Consider the following 22,541-nt stretch of genomic DNA (forward strand, 5'->3'; position numbering starts at 1 on the left):
TTTAGATGTATACAGATTCCTGCTTGCTCCTGTTTGTGTAAAGGGTCTTTTCATATGCAGGGGAGTGTTTGCCTGTTACTGTTTCGCAGCCCCTTTCAGTGCGTGTCTCAGCCTAACCTCATCATCAGTGCTAAACTGGGAGCTTCTAAGTAATTATAAAAAAAAAAAAAAAAAAAAAGGTTTTATACTGAATTTTTAGATCAGTATCTGATTTTTCTTCTTTATATAGTAGTGTCAATTACATGAAGTTTATATGAAAATTGGTGTATGTACCTTTAATCTGTAAATATGAAACATGCGCACATGTACTTTCAAACACAGACCTAATAAAGGCACAGAACAGTTTCCACAATTTGGCTTTACTTTGCAGTACAGAAAAACCCCTAATAAGCAACACTTTAGGGATAGGGCTCTGTAAAATCAATACTGCAGTTTTGTTTTTGGTCCACTTACGAAACATGGAGGGATACAGAAAATGCATACAAGTCTTGCCTGTTTGATACGAATTTCTTTTTTGTTTGTTAATTTATTAGATTAAAACAGAAAGAGGTTTATGGTCCGTCGTATTTTCCCAGCTGGTGTCAATGGTTTCAAACTTTGTTAGAATGTTGCACCCAGAGTTACATATTAAGTATCATCATCACTGCAGAAGAAAAATGGCACCAAGTCCACATGGGAAGGAGAAAGCAGTAAATGTGGAAACGCAGCCCAAAGTTATTTTATAGCGGACAAGGAAAAAAATATTAGAATTATTAACAAGCATAATTAGAGAAATATCCCAGAAGATAGATTCTCATTTGGGTAAGACTGATGAAAGACATAACAAGCCCCTCCAACGTTTCAAAACGCTAACACGTCAGTGCAGATAATCACAGAGAATACTTAAAATACAAAGATAAAATACCAATATTGAATGTATTTTTGTTGCATGGTTTACAATTTAGAATAAACTGAAATACTTCAATGCCTGTAGTAGAAATGCTTTTCATCTACTAATTACAGCAAAGAAAAAAAATGCACTAAGTTTACTTTATTTCTGGGCAGAAGCAGCCTCTCTCTTAAAAAAATAAGACGCTTATAAATGATATTCAAAGGAAATATGGGAGCAATTACCAGTGCAATACTCTTGAATTTCAAAGGGGTTTTTACAAAAGCAGGCCTTACAATATTAAGTTTCATACAGTGTTCCTAAGTTCCTGAACTTCTTCTATATGGATGTTCATCTTTACTGATCTTCTCCAAAGATGTCACTTTTTTTGCGTTTCATCTCTTCAAAGTCGAATTCGGAGCCCATCATCCTTTTGTAGATGTCCTTTATGTCGTTGCAGGTAGTTTCAAAATGGGTGGTTGCGTCATATGTGGATGAAATAAACACCTAGGGCAGAAATGTTATTTATACATAAGCATAAATTTTTCTTTTTATGTATTTATTTACCTGATAAATTTATTTCTTTTTTGACACAATGAGTCCACGGATCATCTTAATTACTAATGGGATATTTTCCTCCTGCTGACCAAGAGGTGAATATCACATTAGTAATTAAGATGATCCGTGGACTCATCGTGTCTTAAAAAAGAAAACAGATGGGTCTCACATGCATAACATCTTTTATAGAAGAAACAAAATGTTTTGGTAATGGTGGTCGCATTAAATTCCTTTACTCCTCAACGCTGTGAGGACGTTCTACGTCGTCCTAACTGCGCTGGAACGTCCTAGCTGTTCTGCTTTACTGAAGCAGCTACGGCTTCCTAAATTGGCATCGCGGACTGGAGGGCGTGTCTAGCATCAGGCACTCCCCCCTGAGCCGATCCCATCATTGAAATCACACGAACGCGTGATTTAAATTTTCTACTTATTTGTTTACATCAGAACTTAGTTTCAATGTAACAAGTAAGAACCGGCAGAAAGGAGTTAATGTCAGATGTACCCAGTATGTGATGTATCCTTAAGGGGTTTTTAGTCCTGTAGGACATGCCATCACTACATGCTCACTCCAGGAGACATTAGGAAATAGCTGCCGATGTCAGCAAGAGCCACAATATTTAACCCCTTAGAATGAAAAATACAGTCGACGTACAGGGGTTAATCTACCTCTGTAAGAAAACACTCATCCTCAGTCTAAGACTCAGTATTTCAATTCAAGCGAATTAAACCAGTTTGTGTCTTAATTTAAGTCAAGTCCAATATTTTCTAACAAAATAAGAAAAAAACTTTCTATAAATAAAGAAGGTTTTGCGTTGATTATGTAGCCTATGCAAGGTCTTGGAAATACTGCTCCACCCTCTAGGTTTACAGCAGGAGATTAACTTCTCCTCTCTGCTGAGAATGATAGCATATAAAAACACAAATAAGATAGGGTCAGTAATGCAAATGTTACATGCCCTTATTAATAAGAATGCATTATATATTTAAGCTAATGTTAAATTCTTAAATCACACTTACTTGACTTTCAGTTCCCAAATCTGTTGGCACGTACATGTCACTAATGCTAACAAACCTAAGAGGAAACAAACAGAATTGAAATCGCAGCTCGTGTTACTTATATTAGCTTGATATGTTCCTACAAAATGCACAAACCTATAAGGGCGAAGTAACAAAATTACTCTGACATCACTGGAGGTAAAACTAATTCTATTACTTAGGCTAAATGACATTTTGTGATCCGTAGCGGTTTTGTTTTGAGATCACTAAACCTTTCTAAAATTATGATAAACATTATGCAAAAAACAAAAACAAAAAACAACCTGTAGCATAAATACTCATCACGTGGATTTATTCTTGTATTAACTAAGAAATAATGTAAAAACATCTTGCCTTTTACCAAGTGGGCTGTAAATCAAGGAATTACGATATTGGGGCAGTATGTAATTTAGCGCAACACCATTGTTTTTTTTGTAGCAGAACATTTAAATGGTCTTTATTCTTTTTTGTTGAATCTAAAGAGGACATTTTAAATACATACTTCTGAGATAATTGACTTCTCTACCACTTTTTCTGCCCTATTGCACTGACCGTTACACTCTCCCCACTGCTACAAGTATGCAAGATCAGTGGCAGAAACGTGCAATATATTTAAATATAACGTGTAACTGCAGGTACATTTATTCTGCTAAAAACGGTTTCTACATCTGAGAATTGAACAGTTGCCCCCCCCCCCCCCCCCTTCTTTCAGTGCACATTAATTAGAGAAGTGCTGGGCCAATGTGTTATTTTATGTTTCAGATGCCCTCTTTCCCAGCTTACTTCTGTTCAATGGGTTCCAAGAGTTCCAGGGCTGGTCTGATTTCTTTCTCTGGGTCATTTGTTTCCACAGTAGTGCTGACTATAGCAATGTATTTTCCTTGTGCGGCCACATTATGAGCGTAGGACATCATGCACACATAGATGTCTCAAAAATAAAAACAAAAGAAAATCCACATAAACATAACGGATACATTTACAAATATTTTGCAACCTTTCTTAGTATCTGGGAATAAAAACGTAAATTTTATACTTTAGGATTTTTTAAAACTACACAATGATCTTAATCTTAAAAGCAAAACAACAATTCTTCTTTGGAACACACTCACAGCCAATGCAGAAGTACCTCACAGATGTGCAAATTTGCAAAGAGGTTGAAAGCGCTATATGCTTTTTGATGGTCACTTCCCAAATAAGAACTTTTTCAAAGGAGATAACGATTTCCAAGCTAAAATCCATTTGTATTTAACGTACTGAAGTTAAAGGGGTTTTTTGTGCTCATTTATAATAAATCTTATAAAATTACAAAACATTTTTATTAGCTCTACTGCCTCCATTGCTTTGAACCTTCATTAAATCTGATGGTCAAAAGTTTAGATAAAAAAACAACAAAAAATCCCAACAACTACACCAACACCACCATCAACAACCCTCAACAACTCAAACACTGGATATAGTAAGAAACACAGTCTAGAAGTGTGACCACCTAGGGACAGTTTCATTAACCTCACCAGATTTCCTGTTGACCTGATTTTGAGGAATGATGATCTGGCAGGAATTGGCATCATTTGTGTTCTTTATTGGGTGACTCATGATACAAATTACACGGACAACTTGACCCACTTTGTTGACACGTTCTGGAACATAACTAGGATCACAGATCAACTGTTTGCATCGAGCAACCTGCAAATAAGGTGAATTTATTTTTAGTTAATACACAGCTAGGATAAATCAAGAAACAATTTGAAGAGGCACAAATTGGTGGGAAGAGGAGGAATGCACAGAATCTGCAACTTGATCAGCTTCTTATGATAAAAACAGTGAGCGAGTAATTGTCATACAGCAGGGAAGTGCACACTTGGCACAGACTGATACAGGCTTGAATGGTATTCTCTTAATTTTATAAGATTTAAGGGACATTAAACTCTGATTTTACAAGATAAAAAAAAAAAATTATGCTTACCAGATAAATTTCTTTCCGGATATTGAGAGTCCACGACGTCATTCAATTACTAGTGGGAATATCACTCCTGGCCAGCAGGAGGAGGCAAAGAGCACCACCCCAAAGCTGTTAAGTGTCACTCCCCTACCCATAATCCCCAGTCATTTGACCAAAGAGAAATAGAAAAATTATAAATTATGCTTACCTGATAATTTCATTTCCATTGTGAGGAGGAGAGTCCACGGCTTAATTCATTACTAGTGGGAAATAAGAACCTGGCCACCAGGAGAAGGCAAAGACACCCCAGCCAAAGGCTTAAATACCTCCCCAACTTCCTTCATCCCCCAGTCATTTTGCCAAGGGAACAAGGAACAGTAGGAGAAATATCAGGGTATAAATGGTGCCAGAAGAAAAAATAAATAAATTTAGGTCCGCCAACCGGAGCAGTGGACTCTCCTCCCCACAATGGAAATGAAATTAGATGGAAAATATAAATTATGCTTACCTGATAAAAGGGGAGGGAGGGGAGTCATCAGCTTCATTCATTAATAGTGGGAATACCCAAGCTCTAGAGGACACTGAATGAAAACGGGAGGGCAAGAGGCGGACCCTAATCTGAGGACACCACAGCCTATAAAACCTTTCTCCCAAAAACTGCTTCAGCCGAAGCAAAAAACTTCAAACTTGTAAAATTTTGTAAAAGTATGTAAGGAGGACCAGGTAACCGCCTTACAAATCTGCTCCATAGAAGCCTCATTCTTGAAGGCCCACGAAGAAGCCACAGCTCTAGTCGAATGAGCCGTTATCCTCTGAGGAGGCTTATGTCCCGCCGTCTCATAGGCTAAGCGAACCATGCTCCTCAACCAAAAGGACAAAGACGTTGAAGAGTCTTTCTGCCCCCTGTGCTTCCCTGAATACACCACAAAAAGAGATGTAGTCTGTCTGAAATCCTTCGTAGCCTGAAGGTAGAACTTCAAAGCTCGAACTACATCCAAATTATGAAGTAACCTCTCCTTAGTAGAAGAGGGGTTAGGACACAAAGAAGGAACAACGATCTCTTGATTGATGTTACGGTTAGACATAACCTTGGGAAGGAATCCCAAATCAGTGCGAAGAACAGCTTTAGCGTGAAATACCAGATAAGGAGGCTCATATTGCAAGGCCACCAACTCAGATACTCTGCGTGCCGATGCAATAGCTAACAGAAAGAAAACCTTTAAAGAAAGAATCTTAATGTCAACGGAATGCATAGGTTCAATCGGAACCCTCTGCAACACCTTCAGAACTAAGTTCAAGCTCCAGGGCGGAGCGGATTGTCTAAAAACAGGCCTGATTCTAGACAAAGCCTGAACGAAAGACTGTATATATCAGGAAGCTCAGCGAGCCTCTTGTGTAACAGGACAATACCGAAATCTGTCCCTTCAAGGAACTGGCGCAAGCCCCTTCTCCAGGCCATCCTGGAGAAAGGACAAAATCCTGGATACATTAACCTTGTGCCAAGGATATCCATGCTTCTCAGACCAGGACAATCAAGTCCTCCATACCTTATTATAAATGCGACGAGTGACTGGCTTCCTGGCCTGAACGAGAGTATCAGAGTATCAATCACTCTCTCAGAGAACCCTCTCTTGGCCAAGACTAAGCATTCAATCTCCACACAGTCAGCCTCAGAGAATCTAGGCTTTGATGATGAAAAGGACCCTGTACCAGCAGATCCCTGGAACAGAGTAACCTCCATGGAGGAGATGACATCCCCACCAGATCCGCAAACCACGTCCTCCGCGGCCACGATGGAGCAATCATAATAACCTAAGTTTGTTCCTGCTTGATGCGGGCCACTACACGAGGTAGAAGTGGCAACGGTGGAAAAATGTAAACTAGGTTGAACCCCCAAGGTACCGCCAAGGCATCCATCAGCTCTGCCTGGGGATCCCTGGACCGCGACACTTACCTGGGTAGCTTGTAATTGAGTCTGGACGTCATGAGATCCATCTCCGGCGTCCCCCATTCGCGACAAATCTCAGCAAACACCTTGGGGTGGAGAGATCATGCCCCCGGATGGAAGGATTGCCTGCTGAGAAAATCTGCATCTCAGTTGTCCACACCAGACATGTGGATTGCTGAGAGCGAGCAGTTGTGGGACTCTGCCCATTCCAATATCCGAGATACCTGCCTAATCGCTAGGGAGCTTCTTGTCCCCCCTGACGGTTGATGTAAGCCACAGAGGTAATGTTGTCTGGAATCTGATGAAGCTGAACGACCCCAGAAGAGGCCACGCCTTCAGAGCATTGTAGATCGCTCAAAGTTCCAGAATATTGATCTGAAGGAGAGACTCTTCTTAAGACCACCTTACCTGTGCCAACGTGGCACCACAAACAGCACCCCACCCTGCTAGACTCGCATCCGTGGTCACAATCTCCCAGGACGGTCTCAGGAAGGATGTCCCTTGGGACAGTTGTTCCAGACGGATCCACCAAGAAAGGGATTCCCTCATCCGATCGTCCAGAAAAATCTGTGGGGATAGATCTGTATAATCGCCGTTCCAACCTTCTCAACACGTACAACTGAAGAGGTCTGAGATGGAACCTGGTGAATGGAATGACATTGATGCTGGATACCATGAGCCCGATCACCTCCATACTCTGAGCCACAGAGGGACTGGAGTAGGACTGAAGGGCAAGACAGGTGGACGCAATCTTCCTGCGTCGCTGATCTGTGAGAAATATTCTCATGGATAGAGAATCTATTATCGTCCCCAGGAACTCTACCCTGTTGCTGGGAATCAGGGAGCTCTTTCCCGAGTTTATCTTCCAACCGTGAGATTGGAGCAAAAGCAGAAGGGCCCTCAAGTGGTCCTCTGCGAGACTGAACGACGGCGCCTGAACTAGGATATCGTCCAGATAGGGCGCCACAGCAATGCCTCTGGACCTGGCTACTGCAAGCAGTGCCCCCAGAACCTTTGACTCTCGGGCCGTCGCCAGACCAAAAGGGAAGGGCCACAAATTGGTAATGTTGGTACAGAAATGCAAATCTCAGGAACCTAAATTGATCTCTGTGGATTGGCACATGAAGGTAGGCATCCTTCAAGTCTATTGTCGTCATGAACTGACCCTCTTGAACTAGGGGCAGAATAGATCTGATCGTTTCCATTTTAAACGATGGAAAAGCCAGAAGCTTGTTTAAACATTTTAGGTCCAGAATCGGGCGGAACTTGCCCTCCTTTTTTGGGACCTCGAAAAGGTTTAAATATTACCCTAGACCCCTTTCTGCTGGGGGTACTGGTACAATAACCCAGAGAGAAGAGAGATCCCTCACACAGTCTAGAAAGGCTTCTCTCTTTTCTGGTCTGGAAGACAGATTTGACAGGAGGAATGTGCCCCTGGTCAGATGAGTTCTGAACCCTATCCTGTATCCTTGGGCGACAACCTCCAGAACCCAAGGGTCCTGAACGTCCAGCAACCAGGCCTCTGAAAGAGAGATATAATCTGCCCCCTACTTGGTCCAGAGACTGGTCGGGGCCGCCCCTTCATGCCGACTTTGTTTCAGCGGGATCTTGTTCTGCTTGGACTTGTTCCAAGACTGAGCTGGCTTGCATGCACTCTTGAATGATCCGCTTCTGCTACGGGCTGCTGGAATTGGGCCTTGTCCGCACGAAAGGAACAAAAAGTAGATCCCTTAGGTTTAACCTTCTTATCCTGCGGTAGGAAAGCATCCTTGCCTCCCGTCACAGTGGATATGATCGAGTCCAATCCTGGACCGAACAGGATCTTTCCCTGAAATGGAAGGGATAACAGTCTGGTCTTAGAAGTCATCTCCGCAGACCACGACTTTAGCCACAGAAAACCCTGAAACCTTAGCATTTAGCCGAATAATTTGCATACTGGCATCACAAATAAAAGAATTGGCTACCCTCAAGGCCTCAATTCTCTCCTGTATTTCATCGAAGGGAGTCTCCCTCTCAACCATATTTTACCCTACGCTTGCGCTTAGCAGAACGTGGCAAGGCACTAATCACCTTAGAGACCGCCGAAGGTGATAGACATGCCCTGGGGCACTGCATGTGTACTCTGAGATGAAAGTAGGAGACGCACCTCACGGAACGGGGAGCCTTCAGAGGTGGACGGCTCAGTAGTACTAGACATTCTCCTCTTTTGAGAAGTCGAAATCTTATCAAGGCAAGGGGAACATAGTTGAGAAGGCAGATCTACCGGAACCTCCTTACAATAAACACAGGTACTAGACTTAATTAAAGAGGGAGTACCCTCTAAAGCGTAAGAGTCCTCCATAGCGTGCGGCTTTGATTCGGACTAGAATAATTATAAATAAAGACACCTTTATAACCTACAATGGCCAGGGCACTCACCACCTCGGAGGACCCGGACCACAGAAACCGTTACATCTCCTGCACCGTCAGCCCAGCAGGAAGTAGATTAGGCCACACTCAGTCAGCAGGAATGGCTCGCAGGACTGCCCCTGCACTAGGGAGAAAACGTGCCAAAAACAGCCACGCAAATACTCCCGGAAGGAAACTACAGTTCACCCATTGCCAGAACCTCATCTCACGCATATCACAGCAATGACACAAACACTATTATGTATAAACCCCCCTGCTCAATAATCCCCTTACTAGGGATGTTAACCCTTGATTCTATAAAGATAAAAGGCATCACACTGTGACCCTGTCTTCTGCGTTGTCATTATGTGTATAAAAATGAAACGATCTTACCAGATTCTACGCCGTGGAACAGGAACACGGCCTCTCAAGTGTGACAGTGCAGTAGCATCGCTCCTGACATGGACTTGAGTGTAGGAAGCAGGCAGCTAAACTCGTCAACGCTGATTGCTTATGGAGCTGTTAATCTGAGTCGGGATGGTTTCGCAGAAAGACTCTCCTTGCATCTCCAGACTAACTTTCACCCAAGCTCTCACTGAGAGGCTGACAGGACAACTTAAAACTCCAGTCCCATTTCGAAGAGTACTACCCTCCATAAGAGACTACTACGAATCTTCCGACACTTCTCTGCCAAACTCCTGTGACGAAATGCAAAGAATGACTGGTGGATGAGTGAAGTGGGGGAGGTATTTAAGCCTTTGGCAGGGGTGTCTTTGCCTCCTCCTGGTGGCCAGGTTCTTATTTCCCACAAGTAATGAATGGAGCCATAGACTCTCCTCCCCTTTAGATTAAAAGGAATAACACAAAGGTGTAGAGGTGCCTGAGGTTTATTAAACAAAATACGGTCTAAAACTAGAGGGGCCGTGGACTCTCCATATCTGGAAAGAAAGAAATTTATCAGGTAAGCATAAAATTTGTTTTCTTTCCTAAGATATGGAGAGTCCACAACGTCATTCAATTACTAGTGGGAACCAATACCCAAGCTAGAGGACACGGAATGAGCAGGGAGGGAGAACAAGACAGGCAGACCTAAACAAAAGGCACCACCGCTTAAAGAACCTCTCTCACAAGAAAAAGAAGCCTCAGCCGAGGCAAAAGTATCAAATTTATTAAAAGTATGCAGAGAGGACCAAGTTGCAGCCTTGCAAACCTGTTACACATAAGCTTCATTTTTGAAAGCCCAAGAAGAGGAGACGGCCCTAGTGGAGTAAGCTGCAATTCCCTCAGGAGTCTGCTGACCAAGTAAAACAAATCATACTTCTTAACCAGAAAGAAAGAGAAGTAGCAGTAGCCTTCTGACCCTTACGCTTTCCTAAGAAACAAACAAAAACTGGCAGAAGACTGGCGAAAATCCTTAGTTGCCTGTAAATAGAATTTTAGAGCACACACACACACAACATCCAAATTGTGCAACAGACATTTCTTATGAGGAGGAGGGTTGGGACAAAGAGAAGGAACAACAATTTCCTGATTAATATTACTAACCAAAATTTCTTTAGGGAGAAAACCCAATTTAGTACGAAGAAACAACTTATATGCATGGAAGATAAATAAGGCGAATCACACTGCAAAGCCGAGAGATCCGAAACTTTCCGAGCAGAAGCAATAGCAACAAGAAACAAAACCTTTCAACAACTTAATATCTATGGAATGCATTGGCTCAAACAGAGCCTGCTGCAAAACTTTAAGAACAAGGTTAAGACTCCAAGGAGGAGTAACAGGTTTAAGTACAGGCCTAATTCTGACCAAGGCCTGACAAAAGGATCGAACATCTGGCACATCCGCCAGATGCTTAACAGAACAGATAATGCAGAAATCTGACCTTTTAGAGAACTGACGGACAACCCTTTCTCCAGGCCTTCCTGGAGAAAAGACAAAATTCTAGGAATCCTGACCCTACTCCAAGAGTAGCCCTTTGATTCACACCAATAAAAAGGTATTTACGCCATACCTTATAGCAAATCTTATGAGTGACAGGCTAACGAGCCTGCAGCATGGTCCCAATGACCGACTCAGAAAATCCACACTTAGCCAGAACTACTCGTTTCTCTGAAGCTGACTGCTTGGAGATTGAACACTATTTGGATGAAGGAACGGACCCCGAGTTAGAAGGTCCTTCCTCAGAGGTAACCTCCAAGGTGGAAGAGATAACATCTTCACTAGGTCTGCATACCAGATCATGCGTGGCCATGCAGGAGCTATTAGAATTACTGATGCTCTCTCGTTTGATACGAGCAATGACTCGTGGAAGGAGTGCAAACGGAGGAAACAGGTATGCTAGCCTGAAAACCCAAGGAACCGCCAGAGCATCTACCAGAACGGCCTGCGGATCTCTTGACCTTGAACCGTACCTTGGAAGATTGGCGTTCTGCTGAGACACCATCAGATCCAACTCCAGCATCCCCCATTTGAGGGTTAACCTGGAGAATACCTCCGGAGGGAGAGCCCACTCCCCAGGATGAAAAGTCTGTCTGTTCAGAAAATCTGCTTCCCAGTTGTCCACTCCTGGAATGTGGATGGCAGATAGAAGACAATTGTGAGCCTCCGCCCACTGAATAATCCGTGCCACCTCCTTCATGGCTAAGGAACTCAGAGTTCCTCCCTGGTGGTTGATGTAAGCCACTGAGGCGATATTGTACGATTGGAACCTGATAAATTGGGATAAGGAAAATTGAGGACAAGCCATCAGAGCATTGAAAATAGCTCAACTCTAAAAGGTTTATGGGGAGAGTCCATAGTCCCCGAGTTTTCAACGAGTCCCAGACTGCTCCCCAACCTAGCAGGCTGGCGTCCGTGATCACAATCACCCAGGAAGGTCTCTGGAAACATATGCTCCTGAGAAAGCCACCACAGAAGAGTGTCTTGTCGACTGATCTAGATCTATCCTTTGAGACAGATCTGAATGATCTTCGTTCCATTGTCTGAGCATGCAAAATTGGAATCTAGCAAAGGGAATAATGTCCATAGAAGCGACCATCAGACCAATTACCTCTATACATTGAGCCACTGATGGCTGAATAGTAGACTGAAGAGAGAAGCAAGGGGAGAGAATTTTGGCTTTTCTGTCCTTCGTCAGAAAAAGTTTCATAGATAGGGAATCTATAATAGTCCCTAAGAAAACCACCCTTGTAGCTGGAACAAGGAAACTCTTTCCCAGATTCACATTCCATCTGTGGGAATGTAGAAAATACAACAAGATCTCTGTATGAGATTTTGCATGTTGAAAAGATGGAGCCTGAACCAATATGTCGTCCAGGTAGGGTACCACTGCAATTCCCTGAAACCTGATCACTGCCAAGAGAGCCCCCAGAACCTTTGAGAAAATTCTGGGAGCGGTGGGAAGGCCAAACGGAAGAGCTACAAACTGAAAATGTTTGACTAGAAATGCGAATCTCAGGAACTTGTGATGATCCCTGTGGATGGGAACATGAAAAAATGCATCCTTCAGATCTATGGTCGTCATGAACTGACCCTCTTGGACCAAAGGAAGAATGGAACAAATTGTTTCCATTTTGAAGGACGGTACTCTGAGAAACTTGTTTAGATACTTCAGGTCTAAAATGGGTGGAAAATTTCCTCCTTTTTGGGAACCACAGATTTGAATAGAATCCTAGACCCTGAACACAGTTCAAGAATGCCCCTCCTTTTACCTGGTCTGCAGATAATCTTGAGAAGTGAAATCTTCCCTTGGGAGGAAGAGATTTGAATTCTATTTTGTAACCCTGAGATACTATGTCCACAGCCCAAGGATCTGGGACATCTCGTATCCAGGCTTGACAAAATAGGGAAATACTACTCCCCACTTGATCCGGTCCCGGACTGGGGGCAGACCCTTCATGCTGACTTATGCTCAGCTGAAGGTTTCTTTGATTGCTTCCCCTTGTTCCAAGACTGATTGGGCTTCCAAGAAGACTTGAATTGCTCCTGCTTGGAAGAGGAAGACTTTTGACCTTTGAAGTTACTAAAGGAACGAAAGTTACTTTGACATCTTTTAAGTCTCATCTTGTTATCTTGCGATAGAAAAAGACCTTTTTCCACCCGTAATATCAGAAAACAGAATTTATGTTTACCTGATAAATTACTTTCTCCAACGGTGTGTCCGGTCCACGGCGTCATCCTTACTTGTGGGATATTCTCTTCCCCAACAGGAAATGGCAAAGAGCCCAGCAAAGCTGGTCACATGATCCCTCCTAGGCTCCGCCTTCCCCAGTCATTCGACCGACGTAAAGGAGGAATATTTGCATAGGAGAAACCATATGATACCGTGGTGACTGTAGTTAAAGAAAATAAATGATCAGACCTGATTAAAAAACCAGGGCGGGCCGTGGACCGGACACACCGTTGGAGAAAGTAATTTATCAGGTAAACATAAATTCTGTTTTCTCCAACATAGGTGTGTCCGGTCCACGGCGTCATCCTTACTTGTGGGAACCAATACCAAAGCTTTAGGACACGGATGAAGGGAGGGAGCAAATCAGGTCACCTAGATGGAAGGCACCACGGCTTGCAAAACCTTTCTCCCAAAAATAGCCTCAGAAGAAGCAAAAGTATCAAACTTGTAAAATTTAGTAAAAGTGTGCAGTGAAGACCAAGTCGCTGCCTTACATATCTGATCAACAGAAGCCTCGTTCTTGAAGGCCCATGTGGAAGCCACAGCCCTAGTGGAATGAGCTGTGATTCTTTCAGGAGGCTGCCGTCCGGCAGTCTCATAAGCCAATCTGATGATGCTTTTAATCCAAAAAGAGAGAGAGGTAGAAGTTGCTTTTTGACCTCTCCTTTTACCAGAATAAACAACAAACAAGGAAGATGTTTGTCTAAAATCCTTTGTAGCATCTAAATAGAATTTTAGAGCACGAACAACATCCAAATTGTGCAACAAACGTTCCTTCTTTGAAACTGGATTCGGACACAAAGAAGGCACGACTATCTCCTGGTTAATGTTTTTGTTAGAAACAACTTTCGGAAGAAAACCAGGTTTAGTACGTAAAACCACCTTATCTGCATGGAACACCAGATAAGGAGGAGAACACTGCAGAGCAGATAATTCTGAAACTCTTCTAGCAGAAGAAATTGCAACCAAAAACAAAACTTTCCAAGATAATAACTTAATATCAACGGAATGTAAGGGTTCAAACGGAACCCCCTGAAGAACTGAAAGAACTAAATTGAGACTCCAAGGAGGAGTCAAAGGTTTGTAAACAGGCTTGATTCTAACCAGAGCCTGAACAAAGGCTTGAACATCTGGCACAGCTGCCAGCTTTTTGTGAAGTAACACAGACAAGGCAGAAATCTGTCCCTTCAAGGAACTAGCAGATAATTCTTTTCTCCAAACCTTCTTGAAGAAAGGATAGAATCTTAGGAATTTTTACCTTGTCCCAAGGGAATCCTTTAGATTCACACCAACAGATATATTTTTTCCATATTTTGTGGTAAATTTTTCTAGTTACAGGTTTTCTGGCCTGAACAAGAGTATCAATGACAGAATCTGAGAACCCTCGCTTTGATAAGATCAAGCGTTCAATCTCCAAGCAGTCAGTTGGAGTGAGACCAGATTCGGATGTTCGAACGGACCTTGAACAAGAAGGTCTCGTCTCAAAGGTAGCTTCCATGGTGGAGCCGATGACATATTCACCAGGTCTGCATACCAAGTCCTGCGTGGCCACGCAGGAGCTATCAAGATCACCGATGCTCTCTCCTGATTGATCCTGGCTACCAGCCTGGGAATGAGAGGAAACGGCGGGAATACATAAGCTAGTTTGAAGGTCCAAGGTGCTACTAGTGCATCTACTAGAGTCGCCTTGGGATCCCTGGATCTGGACCCGTAGCAAGGAACCTTGAAGTTCTGACGAGAGGCCATCAGATCCATGTCTGGAATGCCCCACAATTGAGTAATTTGGGCAAAGATTTCCGGATGGAGTTCCCACTCCCCCGGATGAAATGTCTGACGACTCAGAAAATCCGCTTCCCAATTTTCCACTCCTGGGATGTGGATTGCAGACAAGTGGCAGGAGTGAGTCTCCGCCCATTGAATGATTTTGGTCACTTCTTCCATCGCCAGGGAACTCCTTGTTCCCCCCTGATGGTTGATGTACGCAACAGTCGTCATGTTGTCTGATTGAAACCGTATGAACTTGGCCTTTGCTAGCTGAGGCCAAGCCTTGAGAGCATTGAGTATCGCTCTCAGTTCCAGAATATTTATCGGTAGAAGAGATTCTTCCCGAGACCAAAGACCCTGAGCTTTCAGGGGTCCCCAGACCGCGCCCCAGCCCACCAGACTGGCGTCGGTCGTGACAATGACCCACTCTGGTCTGCGGAAGCTCATCCCCTGTGACAGGTTGTCCAGGGACAGCCACCAACGGAGTGAATCTCTGGTCCTCTGATTTACTTGTATCGTCGGAGACAAGTCTGTATAGTCCCCATTCCACTGACTGAGCATGCACAGTTGTAATGGTCTTAGATGAATGCGCGCAAAAGGAACTATGTCCATTGCCGCTACCATCAAACCTATTACTTCCATGCACTGCGCTATGGAAGGAAGAGGAACAGAATGAAGTATTTGACAAGAGTTTAGAAGTTTTGATTTTCTGGCCTCTGTCAGAAAAATCCTCATTTCTAAGGAGTCTATTATTGTTCCCAAGAAGGGAACCCTTGTTGACGGAGATAGAGAACTTTTTTCTACGTTCACTTTCCACCCGTGAGATCTGAGAAAGGCCAGGACAATGTCCGTGTGAGCCTTTGCTTGAGGAAGGGACGACGCTTGAATCAGAATGTCGTCCAAGTAAGGTACTACTGCAATGCCCCTTGGTCTTAGCACCGCTAGAAGGGACCCTAGTACCTTTGTGAAAATCCTTGGAGCAGTGGCTAATCCGAACGGAAGTGCCACAAACTGGTAATGCTTGTCCAGGAATGCGAACCTTAGGAACCGATGATGTTCCTTGTGGATAGGAATATGTAGATACGCATCCTTTAAATCCACCGTGGTCATGAATTGACCTTCCTGGATGGAAGGAAGAATTGTTCGAATGGTTTCCATTTTGAACGATGGAACCTTGAGAAACTTGTTTAGGATCTTGAGATCTAAGATTGGTCTGAATGTTCCCTCTTTTTTGGGAACTACGAACAGATTGGAGTAGAACCCCATCCCTTGTTCTCCTAATGGAACAGGATGAATCACTCCCATTTTTAACAGGTCTTCTACACAATGTAAGAATGCCTGTTTTTTTATGTGGTCTGAAGACAATTGAGACCTGTGGAACCTCCCCCTTGGGGGAAGCCCCTTGAATTCCAGAAGATAACCTTGGGAGACTATTTCTAGTGCCCAAGGATCCAGAACATCTCTTGCCCAAGCCTGAGCGAAGAGAGAGAGTCTGCCCCCCACCAGATCCGGTCCCGGATCGGGGGCCAACATCTCATGCTGTCTTGGTAGCAGTGGCAGGTTTCTTGGCCTGCTTTCCTTTGTTCCAGCCTTGCATTGGTCTCCAGGCTGGCTTGGCTTGAGAAGTATTACCCTCTTGCTTAGAGGACGTAGCGCTTGGGGCTGGTCCGTTTCTGCGAAAGGGACGAAAATTAGGTTTATTTTTGGCCTTGAAAGACCTATCCTGAGGAAGGGCGTGGCCCTTGCCCCCAGTGATATCGGAGATAATCTCTTTCAAGTCAGGGCCAAACAGCGTTTTCCCCTTGAAAGGAATGTTAAGCAATTTGTTCTTGGAAGACGCATCCGCTGACCAAGATTTTAACCAAAGCGCTCTGCGCGCCACAATAGCAAAACCAGAATTTTTCGCCGCTAACCTAGCCAATTGCAAAGTGGCGTCTAGGGTGAAAGAATTAGCCAATTTGAGAGCACGAATTCTGTCCATAATCTCCTCATAAGAAGAAGAATTACTATTGAGCGCCTTTTCTAGCTCATCGAACCAGAAACACGCGGCTGTAGTGACAGGAACAATGCATGAAATTGGTTGTAGAAGGTAACCTTGCTGAACAAACATCTTTTTAAGCAAACCTTCTAATTTTTTATCCATAGGATCTTTGAAAGCACAACTATCTTCTATGGGTATAGTGGTGCGTTTGTTTAGAGTAGAAACCGCCCCCTCGACCTTGGGGACTGTCTGCCATAAGTCCTTTCTGGGGTCGACCATAGGAAACAATTTTTTAAATATGGGGGGAGGGACGAAAGGTATACCGGGCCTTTCCCATTCTTTATTTACAATGTCCGCCACCCGCTTGGGTAAAGGAAAAGCTTCGGGGGGCCCCGGGACCTCTAGGAACTTGTCCATTTTACATAGTTTCTCTGGAATGACCAAATTCTCACAATCATCCAGAGTGGATAACACCTCCTTAAGCAGAGCGCGGAGATGTTCCAATTTAAATTTAAATGTAATCATGGTGTAGACGAAGGAGGGGATGATGCAGTACCATGCTTACTCCCCTCACTTGAGGAATCATCTTGGGCATCATTTTCTCTAAATTTTGTGTCACATAAATCACATCTATTTAAATGAGAAGGAACCTTGGCTTCCCCACATTCAGAACACAGTCTATCTGGTAGTTCAGACATGTTAAACAGGCATAAACTTGATAACAAAGTACAAAAAACGTTTTAAAATAAACCGTTACTGTCACTTTAAATTTTAAACTGAACACACTTTATTACTGCAATTGCGAAAAAAGTATGAAGGAATTGTTCACCAAAATTTCACCACAGTGTCTTAAAGCCTTAAAAGTATTGCACACCAAATTTGGAAGCTTTAACCCTTAAAATAACGGAACCGGAGCCGTTTTTATATTTAACCCCTTTACAGTCCCTGGTATCTGCTTTGCTGAGACCCAACCAAGCCCAAAGGGGAATACGATACCAAATGACGCCTTCAGAAAGTCTTTTCTATGTATCAGAGCTCCTCACACATGCATCTGCATGTCATGCTTCTCAAAAACAAGTGCGCAATACAGGCGCGAAAATGAGACTCTGCCTATGATTAGGGAAAGCCCCTAGAGAATAAGGTGTCCAATACAGTGCCTGCCGGTTATTTTACAAAATTCCCAAGATTAAAATAATTCCTCAAGGCTATGGAGTATAAAATATGTTTATATATAAATCGATTTAGCCCAGAAAATGTCTACAGTCTTAAAAAGCCCTTGTGAAGCCCTTTTTTTCATTCTGTAATAAAAATGGCTTACCGGATCCCATAGGGAAAATGACAGCTTCCAGCATTACATCGTCTTGTTAGAATGTGTCATACCTCAAGCAGCAAAAGTCTGCTCACTGTTCCCCCAACTGAAGTTAATTCCTCTCAACAGTCCTGTGTGGAAACAGCCATCGATTTTAGTAACGGTTGCTAAAATCATTTTCCTCTTACAAACAGAAATCTTCATCTCTTTTCTGTTTCAGAGTAAATAGTACATACCAGCACTATTTTAAAATAACAAACTCTTGATTGAATAATAAAAACTACAGTTAAACACTAAAAAACTCTAAGCCATCTCCGTGGAGATGTTGCCTGTACAACGGCAAAGAGAATGACTGGGGAAGGCGGAGCCTAGGAGGGATCATGTGACCAGCTTTGCTGGGCTCTTTGCCATTTCCTGTTGGGGAAGAGAATATCCCACAAGTAAGGATGATGCCGTGGACCGGACACACCTATGAAAATAGATTCAGACAAAGCATCACACCAATAAGATGCCGCACTTGCTACTGTGGCAATACAGATTGCAGGTTGCCATTGAAGACCCTGATAAACATACATCCTTCTTTAAATAAGCCTCCAGCTGCTTGTCCATGGGATCCTTAAAAGAGTAGCTATCCTCTATAGGGATCGTAGTTCTTAGCCAAAGTAGAAATAGCCCCTTCTACTTTAGGCATTGTGCGCCATGAATCCTTAATGGAGTCAGTAACAGGAAACTTTTTTAAAAAACTGGAGAAGGGAGTTTGCTGCCTATGAGATAGAGGACTATGATGTTCCTAATAAGGCATCTTCCTTACATCAGACAAGTTTGTGTAATATTGTTAAGAGTCTCCTTTACATTATTTTCCTCTCCTACTCCAAAGACCCTCTCTCAGCACAGTTATTACCCACGTTGAGATGTCTCACGTAATAAATTTTGTATAATGGGTTTTACTCCCCATATATCCTAATACTCTCAACTTGGTCTGAAAAGCCATCCACATACAAATATATGTGTCAGGAGCTAGTAGTTTTCATCTAAGGTCCAAAAGTGGCCTATTTTGTTATTTTTCTTTTGCTCCTATAATTCCCTACAAATCCCTATTTTGAATCTAACTCTCCGTTAGGGGGTCCAAGAGAGACCTCTATCATTGAGGGAAATCATTTGGTCTGGTTTTTACATTATATCCTAGGGGATACTTCTAAACTGAAAAAATGAGGTTTGTTTTTATTTATACAACTGGGCAATTTGCATCCCTACTTTGAACTTTGTTATTATATTTCTGTTATGCTTTATTCTTGTTTTCTGATATGTGACATTTTTTGCCTGTCATACTTTACATCCTCAAAAACTGGAGAAGGGGAAAAAGGAATCCCAAGCTTCTCCCATTTCTGTGATATAATCTCCGTCACACGGTGTGGAACAGGAAACACTTCCACAGAGTAGGAAACATCATAGTATCTTAAGTTTACTAGACTTTAGGTTTGACCGCCACAGGAGAGTCTGAGTCGTCCAAAGTAGCAAATACCTCCTTTAACAATACACGTTGGTGTTCAAGCTTAAATCTTACTTCTTCAGCATCAGGCAAAGGAATTATACTGTCAGAATCTGAGATCTCACCCTCAGAAGCCAGAGGAAACCTCCTCCTTCTTAGAGTTATGAGGGAGAGCAAACTGCGTAGCAGCAGCAGGGACAGAAACCTTACTATATGAAATATGTTTAGTTTTCCTCTTGTGTTTCCCCAACATAGGAAAGGCAGATACTGCCGAAGATACCAGAGCAGCAAAATCAGCTTGCCAAATAACCTTGCCGGTCTCCTAAAAACAACCAGCACCGCCGATTCCGCTCTCCACACAGAGCGGAAGAGAGTGAATCATGTGACCGGCTTGCTTAACAGAGCGCAAAGTGAAAAGCGCACGAACACAGAGGCAGCAAAAACACTAAAAGGAATACGAGATTGCGACTCTCTGCAAACCGAGCCCTCTTACAGTCAAACTGCGACCATAGCTTTACCACTGCTCTTAAGTGCAAACATAAACAAAAAAATAAAGACCCATTGCTCCAACAAAACCAAGCAAAGGGGACCATTAAATCACAGCAGAATAAACTGAGAAACAAATAAAAAGAAAGTTAACCCTTTCCTATCCATAAAGTAAGGTTAACCTTAAGTCTCACACATACATATCCTGTGCCTACACACTGCCAAAACAAAAACCCTAATAAGGGTTTAATGTGTCTAAAAAAAGAAAAATACATATTTTTTTGTTAAATATAAGTAGAAGTCTCCAAACCTAGAAGACAAAAGCACTTACCTGCACATCCAGGTGTTCGGCAGGTAGACAGCATACTAGGCGTGAACGGACACATACTCCTTACAGAGACCTGTAGAAAAAAGGAAATTTATGCTTGCCTGATAAATTGATTTCTGCTACTATACGACTAGTCCACGGATTCATCCTTACTTGTGGGATATTATCCTCCTGCTAACAGGAAGTGGCAAATAGCACCACAGCAGAGCTGCATACATAGCTCCTCCCTTCTCTCCACCCCCAGTCATTCGACCGAAGGTATAGGAAGAGAAAAGAAAAGCTAAAAAAGGTGAGGAGGTGACTGAAGTTTTGAAAACAAAAATATAATCCGTCTAATATGACAGGGAGGGCCGTGGACTCGTATCGTAGAAGAAATCAATTTATCAGGTAAATTTCCTTTTCTTCTACTAGATACGACGAGTCCACGGATTCATCCTTACTTGTGGGAAACAATACCAAACAAACAGGACACGGATGAACGGGAGGGACAAGACAGATACCTAAACAGAAGGCACCACTGCTTGAAGAACTTTACTCGCAAAAATAGCCTCAGAAGAAGCAAAAGTATCAAATTTGTAAAATTTGGAAAAAGTATGAAGGGAGGACCATGTTGCAGCCTTACAAATCTGTTCAACAGAAGCGTTTTTAAAAGCCCATGAAGAAGCCACCGCTCTAGTTGAATAAGCTGTCATTTTTTCAGGAGGCTGCTGTCCAGCAGTCTCGTATGCCAAACGGATGATGCTTTTCAGCCAAAAAGAAAGAGGTAGCCGCAGCTTTTTGACCCCTACGCTTTCCAGAATAAACAAATAGAGAAGATGTTTCCTTGGTCGCTTGTAAGTAAAATTTCAAGGCACGAACCACTTCCAAGTTATGTAACAGACGCTCCTTCTTAGGAGGATTAGGACACAGAGAAGGAACAACAATTTCCTAATTAATATTCTTATTAGAAACAACCTTAGGAAGGAATCCAGGTTTAGTATGCAAAACCACCTTATCCGAATGGAATATAAGATAAGGCGAGTCACATTGTAATGCAGAAAGCTCAGAAACTCTTCGAGCAGAAGAGATAGCAACTAAAAACAAAACTTTCCAAGATAAAAGCTTAATATCAATGGAATGCATGGGTTCAAACGGAACCCCTTGAAGAACATTGAGAACTAAATTCAAACTCCATAGCGGAGTAACAGGTTTAAACACAGGCTTGATTCTGACTAAAGCCTGACAAAAAGACTGAACGTCTGGGACATCCACCAGACGCTTGTGTAATAAAATTGACAAAGCAGAAATTTGGCCCTTTAAGGAACTAGCCAATAATCCCTTCTCCAATCCTTCTTGGAGAAACGACAAAATCCTAGGAATCACAACCCTACTCCATGAGTAACCCTTGGATTCGCACCAATAAAGATATTTACGCCATATCTTATGGTAAATTTTCCTAGTAACAGGCTTCCGAGCCTGAAACGAGGTATCAATGACCGACTCAGAGAATCCCGCTTAGATAAGATCAAGCGTTCAATCTCCAGGCAGTCAGCTGCAGAGAATTTAGATTTGGATGTTGGAACGGACCTTGAATGAGAGCCAGGTTGAACGACCAAGGTACTGCTAGAGCATCTATCAGTACTGCTTGGGGATCCCTTGATCTGGACCCATAACAAGGAAGTTTGGCATTCTGATGAGATGCCATCAGATCCAACTCCAGTGTGCCCCATTGATGGGTCAATGCCGCAAACACCTCCGGATGGAGCTCCCACTCCCCCGGATGAAAAGTCTGACGACTTAGAAAATCCGCTTCCCAGTTCTCTACTCCTGAGATATAGATTGCTGATAGATGGCAAGAGTGAGTCTCCGCCCATCGAATTATCTTGGAAACCTCTATCATCGCTAGAGAACTCTGTTACTCCTTGATGATTGATATATGCTACAGTCGTAATATTGTCAGACTGGAATCTTATGAATTTGGCCAAAGCCAACTGAGGCCACGCTTGAAGCGCGTTGCATATTGCTCTCAGTTCCAGAATATTGATTGGTAGTAGGGAGTCCAAACACCCTGAGCCTTCAGGGAATTCCAGACTGCACCCCAGCCTAAGAGGCTGGCGTCCGTCGTCACTATGACCCATGCTGGCCTGCGGAAGCACATTCCCTAGGACAGATGATCCTGTGACAACCACCAAAGAAGAGAGTCTCTGGTCTCTAGATCCAGATTTATCTGAGGAGATAAATCCGCATAATTTACATTCCACTGTCTGAGCATGCACAGCTGCAGTGGTCTGAGATGTA

At 43.0% G+C, this 22,541-nt stretch overlaps 1 protein-coding gene across 1 annotated transcript in view; it reads right to left on the reverse strand.

Annotated features, from left to right (window-relative positions):
* Positions 1 to 343: 343 nt before the first annotated feature.
* The window catches only part of GDI2 (GDP dissociation inhibitor 2), a 180,648-nt gene continuing 158,450 nt past the window's right edge, over positions 344 to 22,541 (reverse strand). Inside the window, exons 8-11 of the mRNA XM_053716411.1 lie at positions 3,973 to 4,144; positions 3,245 to 3,389; positions 2,444 to 2,498; positions 344 to 1,375 (exon numbers count right to left, since the gene is read on the reverse strand). Coding sequence (XP_053572386.1) covers positions 1,226 to 1,375; positions 2,444 to 2,498; positions 3,245 to 3,389; positions 3,973 to 4,144 — 522 coding nt within the window. The 3' untranslated portion in view covers positions 344 to 1,225. The remainder of the gene's footprint in view (positions 1,376 to 2,443; positions 2,499 to 3,244; positions 3,390 to 3,972; positions 4,145 to 22,541) is intronic.

This window comes from Bombina bombina, chromosome 6, assembly GCF_027579735.1.
Source record: "Bombina bombina isolate aBomBom1 chromosome 6, aBomBom1.pri, whole genome shotgun sequence".
Classification (NCBI taxonomy): Eukaryota; Metazoa; Chordata; class Amphibia; order Anura; family Bombinatoridae; genus Bombina; species Bombina bombina.